General features: G+C 37.2%; 1 protein-coding gene across 8 annotated transcripts in view; it reads right to left on the bottom strand.

Moving 5' to 3' along the window:
- The window catches only part of TRRAP (transformation/transcription domain associated protein), a 144,885-nt gene that overhangs the window by 120,176 nt on the left and 10,678 nt on the right, over positions 1–14,031 (bottom strand). For all 8 annotated transcript variants that reach the window (XM_077140608.1, XM_077140607.1, XM_077140613.1 and 5 more), the window contains one exon: positions 435–545. In XM_077140608.1, coding sequence (XP_076996723.1) covers positions 435–545 — 111 coding nt within the window. The remainder of the gene's footprint in view (positions 1–434; positions 546–14,031) is intronic.

Below are 14,031 nucleotides of genomic sequence, written 5' to 3'. Positions count from 1 at the left end.
TTAAAATAATCAAAGTGGCAGATGGGGTTGAGAAGAATGGGTGGGGGTATAGATAAAACAAACTGACATGAGTTTTATGAATAATTTTAATTTTTATCTTATTAATTTTAAGTAAGATTCAAGTTAGGCAATGGTATGGGGGTCATTAAGCTATCCTTCTTTCTTTCATAGAAATTTGACTTTGTCTGTTACAAATAACATGCACATTCATCACCAGTCACCAAATGTGAATAATTTAAATTATAAGAGATGACCTAGATAAAATAAAAGCAAGACATATAAAGGAAGAGACAATGACCTTGGATGAAGCTATCCTTAAGTAACAAAACCTCTTTCATTTTTAAGTGGAACCTTAAATTCGAGTTGTTTTAATTCATGAATGCTTGCAATGCAATTCTACAGCATGACATTTTTGCTCACTGTATTCAAAATACCTGAGCTGGTTTCTCCTGAAGAAACTGAACTTCTCCATCTTGAAGAAATGTAAGAAACCGAGGGATGATATGTTCCAAGAATGTAGAATATTGAGGAGATGATGTTACATTCTGATTAAAAATATAAAAAATAAAACTCCATTAAGTTATGCATATGTGTGTGTATATATATATATATATATATATATACACACACACATATATTTTTTAACATGGGCAGGCACCAGGAATTGAACCCGGGTCTCTGACATGGCAGGCGAGAACTCTGCCTGCTGAGCCACTGTGGTCCACCCGTGCATTCGTATTTTCATTTCAAATTCACAAAGTATAACAATCTCAAAGGAAAGTAACACATTTCAGCAAATCACCATTTTTAACACTTTTTGATGCTTTAGCAATAATGTAGTTTAAATAAATTAGGATGATTGCTTCTGACATCCAATTCAAGAGAGCCAAATTCTAAAATTTACTTTTCAGAAAAAACTAGGAATACCAGTGCTGTAGAAAATATTGAACTTAGAACCTGCTCTAAACAACTCTGCCAGGAAGTCTAAGAGCTCTGAAAGGCCATTTAGCTTCTAACCTTAGTTTCTTCATCTGGAAAGTAGAGAACCTGAATAGACACTTTTCCAATCTAAAACTGTATGACAGACACCATTATTTATCCCAGTACTGATTTTTAAAAGGAAAATAGGAAATGAAACTGCTATTCACTAGATGCACTCGTAAAAAGGTTACAAGTGCAGTATCTAGATCCCACTTAGGAAGTGCAAACTTTGGACAGTAGTTACTTAACCTGTGTTTGAGCATTGCTATCTGTTAAATGGGGTAATATTTCTTACCCTACCTTAAACGACTGTTGTGAAGACTGTATGAGTTAACTACTACATCAAGTTTACAACACTGTATGGTAAATGCTCAATGAATTTTAGCTGTTATTATTTAAAGAGTACCTATGTGCCAATCACTGTGCTAAGCACCTTTTATTCTCTCACATCTTCAACACAACCTAAAAATAAGTATTATCTCCATTTCACAGATAAAGAGGCTCAGAGAGATTAAACAACTTGCTAAATGTCTTAGCTGGTAGCTCATGGAGGTGGAATTCCAAGCAAGTGTATCTAACATTCCAGTTCTCTTTTCTGCCTTAACGCCTTACTTATCTATCAGTAAATACTCATTGAGCTCCTGTCATGTGCTCAACGAGGACAAAATGATTAAGAAAAATAAATACAATTCATACTCTCAAGATAAGGGAGGCAGTAATGTGGAAAGCAAGACAGTTCTCAAAAAAAGACTAATAATAAAGGATTATGATGGGGGAAGTACTGGCAACTAAGGGAACACATAACAAAGGATCACAACTGACTGGAGGGAACTAATGACCGAGAACACCTTCCTGAAAAAGAAATGTTCACACTAAAACCTAGAAGGCAAGCAGAAGTTATTCACGTGAAAAGGTGAGAAAGAAAAAGGTTCTAAGAAAAGCATATGCAAAGCACAAAAGTTATGAGAAAGCATGAACTACAAAAGGTATTAGTTCAGCGGGAACACAAGGTCAAGAGAAAGGAGTTGAATTTTTACTATCACGAGTCTGAGAAGCCCATGAGACAAGGCACCTAGACAGCTGAAACTAAGGTCATCTTAAATGGAGGTCTATAAAGGAAGGGAGAGAGAAATAGACAAAAACCAGAAAGTTGGCACCAGAGGAGGAAAGAAAGAAACCACTTCAATTCTTATTTACTAATAATTAGCAAAGCATAACTAATAAAGAGTTGTGAAGCTGGAAGGAAAAAAAAAGCCTCAAGTGCACTGCTCTACTTTTATTTCTGCTGGCTTCATTAGCGCACATGAGAACAAGCCCCAGGGACTAAAATATTAACCACCAGATCCTAAGCAGGAGAGTAAGGCCTCAGCACCTCAAATTGGGTCAGGGAACCTAATCCAGAAAGCTCCATGCCCACACTCAGCAGCGTGGCCTGTGGACTTGTTTCCTGTAGGTCTGAGCACAGATTGCTTGGATTTCAGCCTCTCAAACACTGCTAGGATTACAGTTCTCTCACACTGGTTCTTGCAAATGCAGAATGCAGGCCTATCTTGTTCGATCTCCCCCACTATTTTTCTCTCTTCTTTTTTTAAACAGCTTGCTTCGGCAGTTTAGGCAGAAGAGAAAGCTCATTAGCCAGGTATCTAAGTATCTTGGAATTTTTTTTTCCAGCTCAGTTCAAGTCAACAAGTCCTTGAAATCCTATAGTTTATTTTAAATTCCAAACTAAAATACTACATTATCACAGATATAATATCTGATTGAATTCCACTCCAATGATCAAGTTAGAGACTAGAAAATGGCTTATGAAGTATTTTCATTTCATATTAACTCTATGAGAAAGGTTTTACTATTTACTATTTCCATGTTAAAATAAGAAGTGTGATTCTTCTTCTGCCTAGGACACAAACTAGTACCATGGATCATCAAAACGGACAAAGTATGGGATAACTCTTTTCAAGTGCTGGAAAAGAGGCAGTACAAGGCTGTGATCTCCAAAAGAAAGGAAATGAACAAGGTGAACCCCATTTCCTGACGCCCAGAAAGCTGGTGTCCCAGCTCCTGATGAACTGAGGAGGCAAAGGTCAGAGTTCAGGACAGCTGATGTAGCTAGAATCTATGGGGCAGAGCTCCAGAGAAGAGGCAACAGCAGAGTGGGGAAAAAAAAATTCTCCCCAAAAGGCTGGAACTGAGGCTGAAGTACCATACCCAAAGTAGGACTACCTGGAGCTTACCAGGGAGTGGCAGCTTTAGGATAGAAGATAAACAGATACCAAATAAAGATCTAGAACTATCGGAAGAAGTTGGGGTTCCAGCCCAGCCAGAGTACAGACACCTACCTTGATAACACCCAGACATCCAGCTGAAGAAGGACCATGCCCCAGGATAAGGTATGTTTAGACCCACCCCAACAAAGCCTGAAATCAGCTTCTGATGAGACCCATGGGGACATAGTTTGGATAATGAACAATATCAAATTAGACAGACCTGGGAAACACTTTAGGCTTTCTACAGATCTTCCAAAAAAAAAACCACATAAAACTAAGCCTACACAAGTTCAATGAGAAAACCAACCCTTTAAATGTAGATTTTTGTTTGGAAGATAACAAAATATAAACCTTCTAAATCATTTTACATACAATATCCAGTATACAATAAAAGACTTATTAGACATGTGAAGAAACAGGGAAATGTGACCCAAGTCAATAGAAATCTATCCTTAAATAGCCCAAACGTTGCATACAACAAAGACTTTAAAGAAACCATTATAAATATGTTCAAAGAATAAAACGAAAACATGGGTTTAATGAATGGCCAGATAGGAAGTCTCTGCAGAGAAATATAATCTTTAAAACAAAACCAAATGGTAGAGGATCCATGATGGCTGATTTGGAAGAAGGTGGGCTCACGTTTCTCCTAGAAAAACAACTAGGGAACAATCTGGATCAATAGCCCTGAAGCTCTGTAGATAGGGGGGAGCACTGTGTAATACCCAGGAAAGTACAGGACAAAGAAAGAAGGAAGCTGTGGTGAAAGATCATATGTTATCACCCTCATCCCAGGTCCTGATGCCCATTCCCCATTCTCAGGACAAAAAGCTTTGGGCGTCCATCTGTGGCAGGCAGGAAGCTGCAGAGCAGAGGCCCACTCTCCCAAGAATAAGGCAGGAAATGGTGTAGCATCGTTTCAGCTTTTGGCCAGTGAATTTGGACATCTGGGACCAGAGGTTTCAATCGTCTGGCCCGGTACAGCTATGCTATTGGCTGGAGTGGCTAGGGTACATGTCAACTTTCTGGGTTCTGAAGGAACTAGGTTGCTTTAGGGCACCATCTGCTGGCAGTCGAAGAAAGTGCATACCTGGAAAGACATTTAAAAGGCTTTTGGGCAGAGGTCATGAACACACACCCTGGGGAGCAGAATTAAAGACTTTTTTGGCACTGTTACCTGACCCTCTCCCCAGAGCCCTATGGAACTGGAGTGCATTCCCTTTGTGGGTCCCCTGCCAAGCCCTGGTTGGGTAAGACTGACAAACCAAGTGTCAAAGAAGAGCATTAACACAAATCCAAGTAACAACAAAAGCTTGGACAAGAGAGAATCCAACCTTCAGAGTAAATTCATCAAAATAATGCAATGTCCAGACAACAGCAAAAAATAATAAGCCATACCAAGAAACAGGAAGATATAGCCCAGTGAAAGGAGTAAATCGAAAAGTTAAAGGAGGTATAGAATCTGAACTAATCAAAAATGTTCAAACAAATCTCCTAAACCAATAAAAAAGATGGTTAAAGAGATAAAGGATATTAAGACAGTAGATGTGCTGGTTTGAATCTGCAGTGTACCCCAGAAAAGCTAAGTTCTTTAATCATCATTCAATATTACTGGGTGAGAGTTTTCTGTTTCCATGGACATGTGACCGACCCAACTGTGGGTGATAACTTTTGATTAGATGGTTTCCATGGAGGTGTGTGTCTCCACCCATTCAAGGTGGGGTTGTTCCCTTTAGGAGGGAACTATTTTGGTAAAAGCTTTAGAGCCACGAGAGCCCACACAGCCAGAGACTTTGGAGTTGAAGAAGGACAATGCCCCCAGAAGAGTTTCAGGAAACAAGAAGCCTAGAGAAAAAGCTAGCAGATGTCGCCAAGTTCGCCATGTGCCTTTCCAGTTGACAGAGAAATCCTGAACGTCACTGGCCTTCTTGAACAAAGGTATCTTTCCCTTGATGCCTTAGATTGGACATTTCTATAGACTTGCTGTAGACATTTTCACAGCCTTAGAACTGTAAGCTGCAACTTAATAAATTCCCCTTTTTAAAAGCTGTTCTGTTTCTGGTATATTGCATTCTGGCAGCTAGCAAACTAGCTTTATGGTGATCATAAGAATCTGAAAGCATAAGAAAAATATTAAGTTTTATGGGAATGAAAGGCACAATAGATGTAATTAAAAGTACACTAGAGGGTTCAAGATGGTAGCTTAGTGAGGTGTGGGATACAGTTCGTCCTCCAGAGCAGCTAGTAAATAGCCAGAAAACAGTACAGAACAACTGCTGGGGCCACATCAGTGACCAGACACGCAATGTACATCAGTCTGGACAAGCTGGACCAGCTGCAATCCCACCCAGAATTGTGAGTCCCCAAAGCCACGGAGGCCAGTGCCCCTCCTCCATAGGCTGGTTCCCAGAGAGTAAAGGAAAGGGACTTGACTACCAGCAAGGGGCTAGGTTCAACCAAGCTCCAATTGTGAAATTAATTAATAAATTCTGACTACTAAAAACAGGCTCTTGGCTCAGCTGAACTGTGAGTAAAAGCTGAGGTTGCTGGGTTTTTTTGCCCCAGCACAGAGGGGGTAGGGCTGACAGAAAAAGAAAAAAAAAAGAGTTTTTTTTGGATCAGACAGACAAAATACTTGAAAGGGTCTGGGTCCTGAAGGAAAGGAGGGGGCACACAGGACCTGGAGACACACAGAGCAACGTACCAACTTAAGCTATTGACTGACAAACCTGAGGAACACAAGTTCTGCTCTGAAAAGGATGTTTTTCTTCTTTTCTTTTTTTTTGTGGCTGTGTTTCTACTGCTTGACTCTCTGGATACAGCTGCAGAGCCTCTTGGGCTCCAACTGCCCCAGGCATGGGCAGAATTAAGCTTGTCTGAGAGCTTGTCTAGAGGCTGTACCTTCCCCAGAAGGGTGGGGAATCCCTCCCTCAAGGAATTCAGACCCCAGGGTCTGGAACAGAGAAGCGATTAAAGCCAGCCTACAACCTCTCCTCTGTCTCAACCACACCCCCAGCTGGGAGAGTCTGCTGAAGTTAAAGGTATTGCATCACCTTACGCTGGCAGGACTCAAAGGCAGAAAAGTCTAAAGCCTTCACAGGAAAGCCTTTCAACCTGCTGGGCCTCACTCTCATGGAAAACTGACACAGGTGACTCTTTCCTCCTATGAGAAGGCCAGTTTGGTCAGGGAAAATCTGACTGGAGTATAATACCCAAGTAGACCCTCCTAAGGGCAAAAAAAAAGGCACCCCCTACAGACAGAGGAAGAAACAAGAACTAAAAAATTCTGATTTCTTAAACAAAACTTAAGCTAGAGGTCTAGAATCAGCTGAACTGAATGTCAAAGAACAGAAAGACCACAAAATCATCCAGCAAGAAAATCCCAGGTAAAAAAAACGAACACGATCTTCAGAATAAATTAATTAAAGAAATTAAATGTTTAAATTCCAGGAAAAAAATAATGAATCATACTAGGTAAATTGAAGATATTGTCCAGTCAATGGAACAAACCAAAAATTCAAATGAGATACAGGAGTTAAAACAATTAATTCAGGATGTTCGAACAGACATGGAAAACCTCATCAAAGATGAAATCAATAAATTGAGGGAGGATATAAAGAAGGCAAGGGATGAACAAAAAAAAAAATCAAAAGTCTGAAAAAACAAATCACAGAACTTATGGGAATGAAAGGCACAGTAGAAGAGATGAAAAAACAATGGAAACCTACAATGTTAGATTTTAAGAGGGAGAAGATAGGATTAGTGAACTGGAGGATGGGACATCTGAAATCCAACAAGAAAAAGAAAATATAGGGAAAAGAATGGAAAAAAATGAGCAGGGACTCAGGGAATTGAATGACAACATAAAGTACACGAATACACGTGTTCTGGGTGTCCCAGAAAGAGAAGAGAAGGGAAAAGGAGGAGAAAAACTAGTGGAGGAAATTATCACTGAAAATTTCCCAACTCTTATGAATGACTTAAAATCACCGATCTAAGAAGTGCGGCGTACCCCAAACAGAACAGATGCCAATAGACATACTCCAAGACACTTACTAATTAGAATGCCAGATGTAAAAGAGAAAGAGAGAAATTTGAAAGCAGCAGGAGGAAACAATCTATCACATACAAGGGAAGCCCAACAAGACTATGTGTAGACTTATCAGCAAAAACCATGGAGGCGAGAAGACTGTGGTATGGTATATTTAAGATACTAAAAGAGAAAAACGGCCAACCAAGAATTATATATCCAACAAAATTGTCCTTCAAAAATGAGGAGGGAATTAAAACATTTTCAGACAAAAAAAAATCACTGAGAGAATTTGTGATCAAGAGACCGGCTCTGTAAGAAATACTAAAGGGAGCGCTAGAGACAGATAGGAAAAGACAGCAGAGAAAGGTGTGGAGAAAAGTGCAGAAATGAAGACTATCAGTAAAGGTAAAAAGAAGAAAAATTAGATATGACAAAATCAAAACGCAAAATGGTAGAAGAAGTACTTTCCTTACAGTAAAAGTTAATGGATTAAACTCCCCAATCAAAAGACACAGACTGGCAGAACGGATTAAAAAACAGGATCCTTCTATATGCTGTCTACAGGAAAGACATCTTATACCCAAAGATAAACATGGGTTGAAAGTGAAAGGTTGGGAAAAGATATTTCATGCAAATAACAACCAGAAAAGAGCAGGATTAGCTATACTAATATCCAACAAATTAGACTTCAAATGTAAAACAGTTAAAAGAGACAATGAAGGATACTATCTACTAATAAAAGGAACAATTAAACAAGAAGACATAACAATCATAAATATTTACACACTGAATCAGAATGCAAAATACATGAGGAATACACTACAAGTACTGAAAAGGGAAATAGACACATCTACCATAATAGTTGGAGACTTCAATTCCCCACTCTCATCAATGGACAGAACATATAGACAGAGGATCAATAAAGAAATAGAGAATTTGAATATTATAATAAATGAGCTAGACTTAACAGACATTTATAGGACATTACACCCCACAACAGCAGGATACACCTTTTTCTCAAGTGCTCATGGATCATTCTCAAAGATAGACCATATGCTGGGTCACAAAGCAAGCCTCAACAAATTTAAAAAGATTGAAATCATACACAACACAACACTTTCTAAGATCATAAAGGAATGAAGTTGGAAATCAATAATAGGCAGAGTGCCAGAAAATTCACAAATATGTGGAGGCTCAACAACACACTCTTAAACAACCAGTGGGTCAAGGAAGAAATTACAAGAGAAATCAGTAAATATCTTGAGGCAAATGAAAATGAAAACACAACATATCAAAACCTATGGGACGCAGCAAAGGCAGTGCTAAGAGGGAAATTTATTGCCCTAAATGCCTATATCAGAAAAGAAGAAAGGGCAAAAATTCGGGAATTAACTGTCCACTTGGAAGAACTGGAGAAAGAACAGCAAACTAACCCCAAAGCAAGCAAAAGGAAAGAAATAACAAAGATTAGAGCAGAAATAAACGAAATTGAGAACATGAAAACAATAGAGAAAATCAATAAGACCAGAAGTTGGTTCTATGAGAAAATCAACAAGATTGATGGGCCCTTAACAAGATTGACAAAAAGAAGAAGAGAGAGGATGCAAATAAATAAGATCAGAAATGGAAGGAGACATAACCACTGACCTCACAGAAATAAAGGAGGTAATAACAGGATACTATGAACAACTTTACGCTAATAAATACAACAATGTAGATGAAATGGACAAGTTCCTAGAAAGGCATAACAACCAAGTTTGACTCAAGAAGAAATAGATGACCTCAACAAACCAATCACAAGTAAAGAAATTGAATCAGTCATTCAAAAGCTTCCTAAAAAGAAAAGTCCAAGACCAGACGGCTTCACATGTGAATTCTACCAAACATTCCAGAAAGAATTAGTACCAACTCTGCTCAAACTCTTCAAAAAAATTGAAGTGGAGGGAAAGCTACCTAATTCATTCTATGAAGCCAACATCACCCTCATACCAAAACCAGGCAAAGATATTACAAAAAAAAGAAAATTACAGATCAATCTCTCTAATGAATACAGATGCAAAAATCCTCAACAAAATTCTAGCAAATCGAATCCAGCAACACATTAAAAGAATTATACATCATGACCAAGTAGGATTCATCCCAGGTATGCAAGGATGGTTCAACATAAGAAAATCAATTAATGTAATACACCATATCAACAAATCAAAGCAGAAAAATCACATGATCATCTCAATTGATGCAGAGAAGGCATTTGACAAGATTCAACATCCTTTCCTGTTGAAAACACTTCAAAGGATAGGAATACAAGGGAACTTCCTTAAAATGATAGAGGGAATATATGAAAAACCCACAGCTAATATCATCCTCAATGGGGAAAAATTGAAAACTTTCCCCCTAAGATCAGGAACAGGACAAGGATGTCCATTATCACCACTATTATTCAACATTGTGTTGGAGGTTCTAGCCAGAGCAATTAGACAAGAAAAAGAAATACAAGGCATCAAAATTGGAAAGGAAGAAGTAAAACTATCACTGTTTGCAGATGATATGATACTATACGTCAAAAACCCAGAAAAATCCACAACAAAACTACTAGAGCTAATAAATGAGTACAGCAAAGTAGCAGGTTACAAGATCAACATTCAAAAATCTGTAGTGTTTCTATACACTAGCAATGAACAAGCTGAGGGGGAAATCAAGAAACGAATTTCATTTACAATTGGAACTAAAAGAATAAAATACTTAGGAATAAATTTAACTAAAGAGACAAAAGACCTATACAAAGAAAACTACAAAAAACTGTTAAAAGAAATCACAGAAGACCTAAATAGATGGAAGGGCATACCGTGTTCATGGATTGGAAGACTAAATAGAGTTAAGATGTCAATTCTACCTAAATTGATTTACAGATTCAACGCAATACCAATCAAAATCCCAACAACTTATTTTTCAGAAACAGAAAAACCAATAAGCAAATTTATCTGGAAGGGCAGGGTGCCCCGAATTGCTAAAAGTATCTTGAGGAAAAAAAACGAAGCTGGAGGTCTCATGCTGCCGGACTTTAAGGCATATTATGAAGCCACAGTGGTCAAAACAGCATGGTACTGGCATAAAGATAGACATATCGACCAACAGAATCGAATAGAATGCTCAGATATAGACCCTCTCATCTATGGACATTTGATCTTTGATAAGGCAGGCAAGCCAACTCACCTGGGACAGAACAGTCTCTTCAATAAATGGTGCCTAGAGAACTGGATATCCATATGCAAAAGAATGAAAGAGGACCCGTATCTCACACCCTATACAAAAGTTAACTCAAAATGGATCAAAGATCTAAACATTAGGTCTAAGACCATAAAACAGTTAGAGGAAAATGTAGGGAGATATCTAATGAATCTTACAATTGGAGGCAGTTTTATGGACCTTAAACCTTAAGCAAGAGCACTGAAGAAAGAAATAAATAAATGGGAGCTCCTCAAAATTAAACACTTTTGTGCATCAAAGAACTTCATCAAGAAAGTAGAAAGATAGCCTACACAATGGGAGACAATATTTGGAAATGGCATATCAGATAAAGGTCTAGTATCCAGAATTTATAAAGAGATGGTTCAACTCAACAACAAAAAGACAGCCAACCCAATTACAAAATGGGAAAAAGACTTGAACAGACACCTACCAGAAGAGGAAATACAAATGGGCAAAAGGCACATGAAGAGATGCTCAATGTCCCTGGCCATTAGAGAAATGCAAATCAAAACCACAATGAGATATCATCTCACACCCACCAGAATGGCCATTATCAACAAAACAGAAAATGACAAGTGCTGGAGAGGATGCGGAGAAAGAGGCACACTTATCCACTGTTGGTGGGAATGTCAAATGGTGCAACCACTGTGGAAGGCAGTTTGGCGTTTCCTCAAAAAGCTGAATATAGAATTGCCATACGACCCAGCAATACCATTGCTAGGTATCTACTCAAAGGACTTAAGGGCAAAGACACAAACGGACATTTGCACACCAATGTTTATAGCAGCATTATTTACAATTGCAAGGAGATGGAAACAGCCAAAATGTCCATCAACAGATGAGTGGCTAAAGAAACTGTGGTATATACATACGATGGAATATTATGCAGCTTTAAGACTGAATAAACTTATGAAGCATGTAATAACATGGATGGACCTAGAGAACATTATGCTGAGTGAGACTAGCCAAAAACTAAAGGACAAATACTGTATGGTCCCACTGATGTGAACCGACATTAGAGAATAAACTTGGAATATGTCATTGGTAATAGAGACCATCAGGAGTTAGAAATAGGGTACGATAATGGGTAATTGGAGCTGAAGGGATACAGACTGTGCAACAGGACTAGATACAAAAACTCAAAAATGGACAGCACAATACTACCTAATTGCAATGTAATTATGTTAAAACACTGAATGAAGCTGCATCTGAGCTATAATTTTTGTTTGTTTGTTTGTTCTGTTTTTTTATATATATTTTTTGTATTTTTTATTTTTATTTTTTTCTCTATATTATTTTCTTTTTCAGTTGTCTTGCTATTTCTTTTTCTAAATCAATGCAAATGTACTAAGAAATGATGATCATACATTCATGTGATGATATTAAGAATTACTGATTGCATATGTAGAATGGAATGATTTCTAAATGTTGTTAATTTTTTTTAATTAATAAAAAAAAAAGAATGACTGTTGAATGCAGTGAAGCAGTACACCATAGTGCTTACAACTGTGACCTCTTGAGCTTGACAACTTATATTAAAATCCACACTCAGTCACTTTTCTTTCCCTAGGGCATTGGTAAAGTTATTTTATTTTCTGCAAGAAAACCTCAACATCTAGGAAATAAGAATATTAAGTACCTAATGCATAGGGTTGTTATGAGGAATGATTGGATTAATGCATGTGAAAACATTAGAAGTGTACCTAAAACATAATAACCATTCAACAAAAGCTGTTTAGTACTTCTACTAGTTCTATACAACTATAATTATTATCATCACTACTATTTTTATTACTAACGCTTCAAATACCCTTTCACCAGTATTGAATATATAAATTCTCTCTCTTTTCAGAATAATATGGTGAATTTTAGATACAGACTTTAGAATCAAATTGGCATAGCATGGAATCCTACTTAGTCATGGTATGTTTTTCTGTTTGTTTCTTTTTTGTTTTTTTAATATATCATTAAACTTTTATTGCATGGAGATTTATTTTCTCAGTGATATTGATGAATGAGACTTGTCTAAGGAATCCTATTTCTGCCATCTTTTAAAAAATAAAATTCTAGTATCAGGGTTATGCTGACATTGAAAAATTTTAAAAAACTTTTATTGAAACAGCGAAGTTCTTCTGTGTCTGTTGTTAGTTCTTTTTATTTCTAAAATTGTGTATTTGAGATTTCTTAATTTTTCTTCATCTTTATTTTTTTGGTCTCTGTATTTTATGATTTAGTGGTTTTTAAATAAAGAACTTTGGACTTCCAAAAAAAAAAAAATTTATCCAACAAGAAAACCTTAGATAAAAGAAGTGAAAGCAATCTCCTGAATAAACTAATTAAGGTAATTAAATGCCTAGACGCCAGCAAAAAATAACAAATCACACTAGGAAAATTGAAGATACGGCCCAGTCAAAGGAACAAACCAACAATTCAAATGACATACAGGAGCTGAAACAACTAATTCAGAATGTACGAACAGACATGGAAAACCTCATCAGAAACCAAATCAATGAATTGAAGGAGGATATAAAGAAGGCAAGGAAAGAACAAAAAGAAGAAACTGAAAGTCTGAAAAAACAAGTCACAGAACTTATGGGAATGAAAGACACAATAGAAGAGATGAAAAAAACAATGGAAACCTACAATGGTAGATTTCGAGAGACAGAACATAGGATTTCTGAACTGGAGGATGGAACATCTGAAATCCGACAAGAAACAGAAACTATAGGAAAAAAAATGGAAAAATATGAGCAGGGACTCAGGGAATTGAAAGACAATATGAAGCTCATGAATATACGTGTTGTGGGTGTCCCAGAAGAAGAGAAGGGAAAAGGAGGAGAAAAAGTAATACAGGAAATTATCATTGAAAATTTCCCAACTCTTATGAAAGACTTAAAATTACAGATCCAAGAAGTGCAGCATACCCCAAAGAGAATAGATTCAAACAGACATACTCCAAGACATTTAATAATCAGAATGTCAGAGGTCAAAGAGAAAGAGAGGATCTTGAAAGCAGAAAGAGAAAAGCAATCCATCACATACAAGGGAAGACCAATAAGACTATGCGCAGATCTCTCAGGAGAAACCATGGAGGCTAGAAAACAGTGGGATAATATATTTAAATTATTAAAAGAGAAAAACTGCCAACCAAGAATTCTATACCCACCAAAATTGTCCTTCAAAAATGTGGGAGAAATTAAAACATTTTCAGACAAAAAATCACTGAGAGAATTTGTGACCAAGAGACCAGCTCTGCAAGAAATACTAAAGGGAACACTAGAGACAAATACGAAGACAGAAGAGATAGGTGTGGAGAAGAGTGTAGAAAGGAAGACTATGAGTAAAGGTAAAAAGAAGGAAAATTAGATATGACATATAAAATTCAGAAGGCCAAATAGTAGGAGAAAGTACTACCCATGCAGTAATAACACTTAATGTTAATGGATTAAACTCTCCAATCAAAAGACATAGTCTGGCAGAATGGAATAAAAAACAGGACCC

The sequence above is a fragment of the Tamandua tetradactyla genome, chromosome 23 (assembly GCF_023851605.1).
Source record: "Tamandua tetradactyla isolate mTamTet1 chromosome 23, mTamTet1.pri, whole genome shotgun sequence".
In the NCBI taxonomy this organism is placed as follows: domain Eukaryota; kingdom Metazoa; phylum Chordata; class Mammalia; order Pilosa; family Myrmecophagidae; genus Tamandua; species Tamandua tetradactyla.
This window is presented reverse-complemented; position numbering and strand designations above follow the sequence as displayed.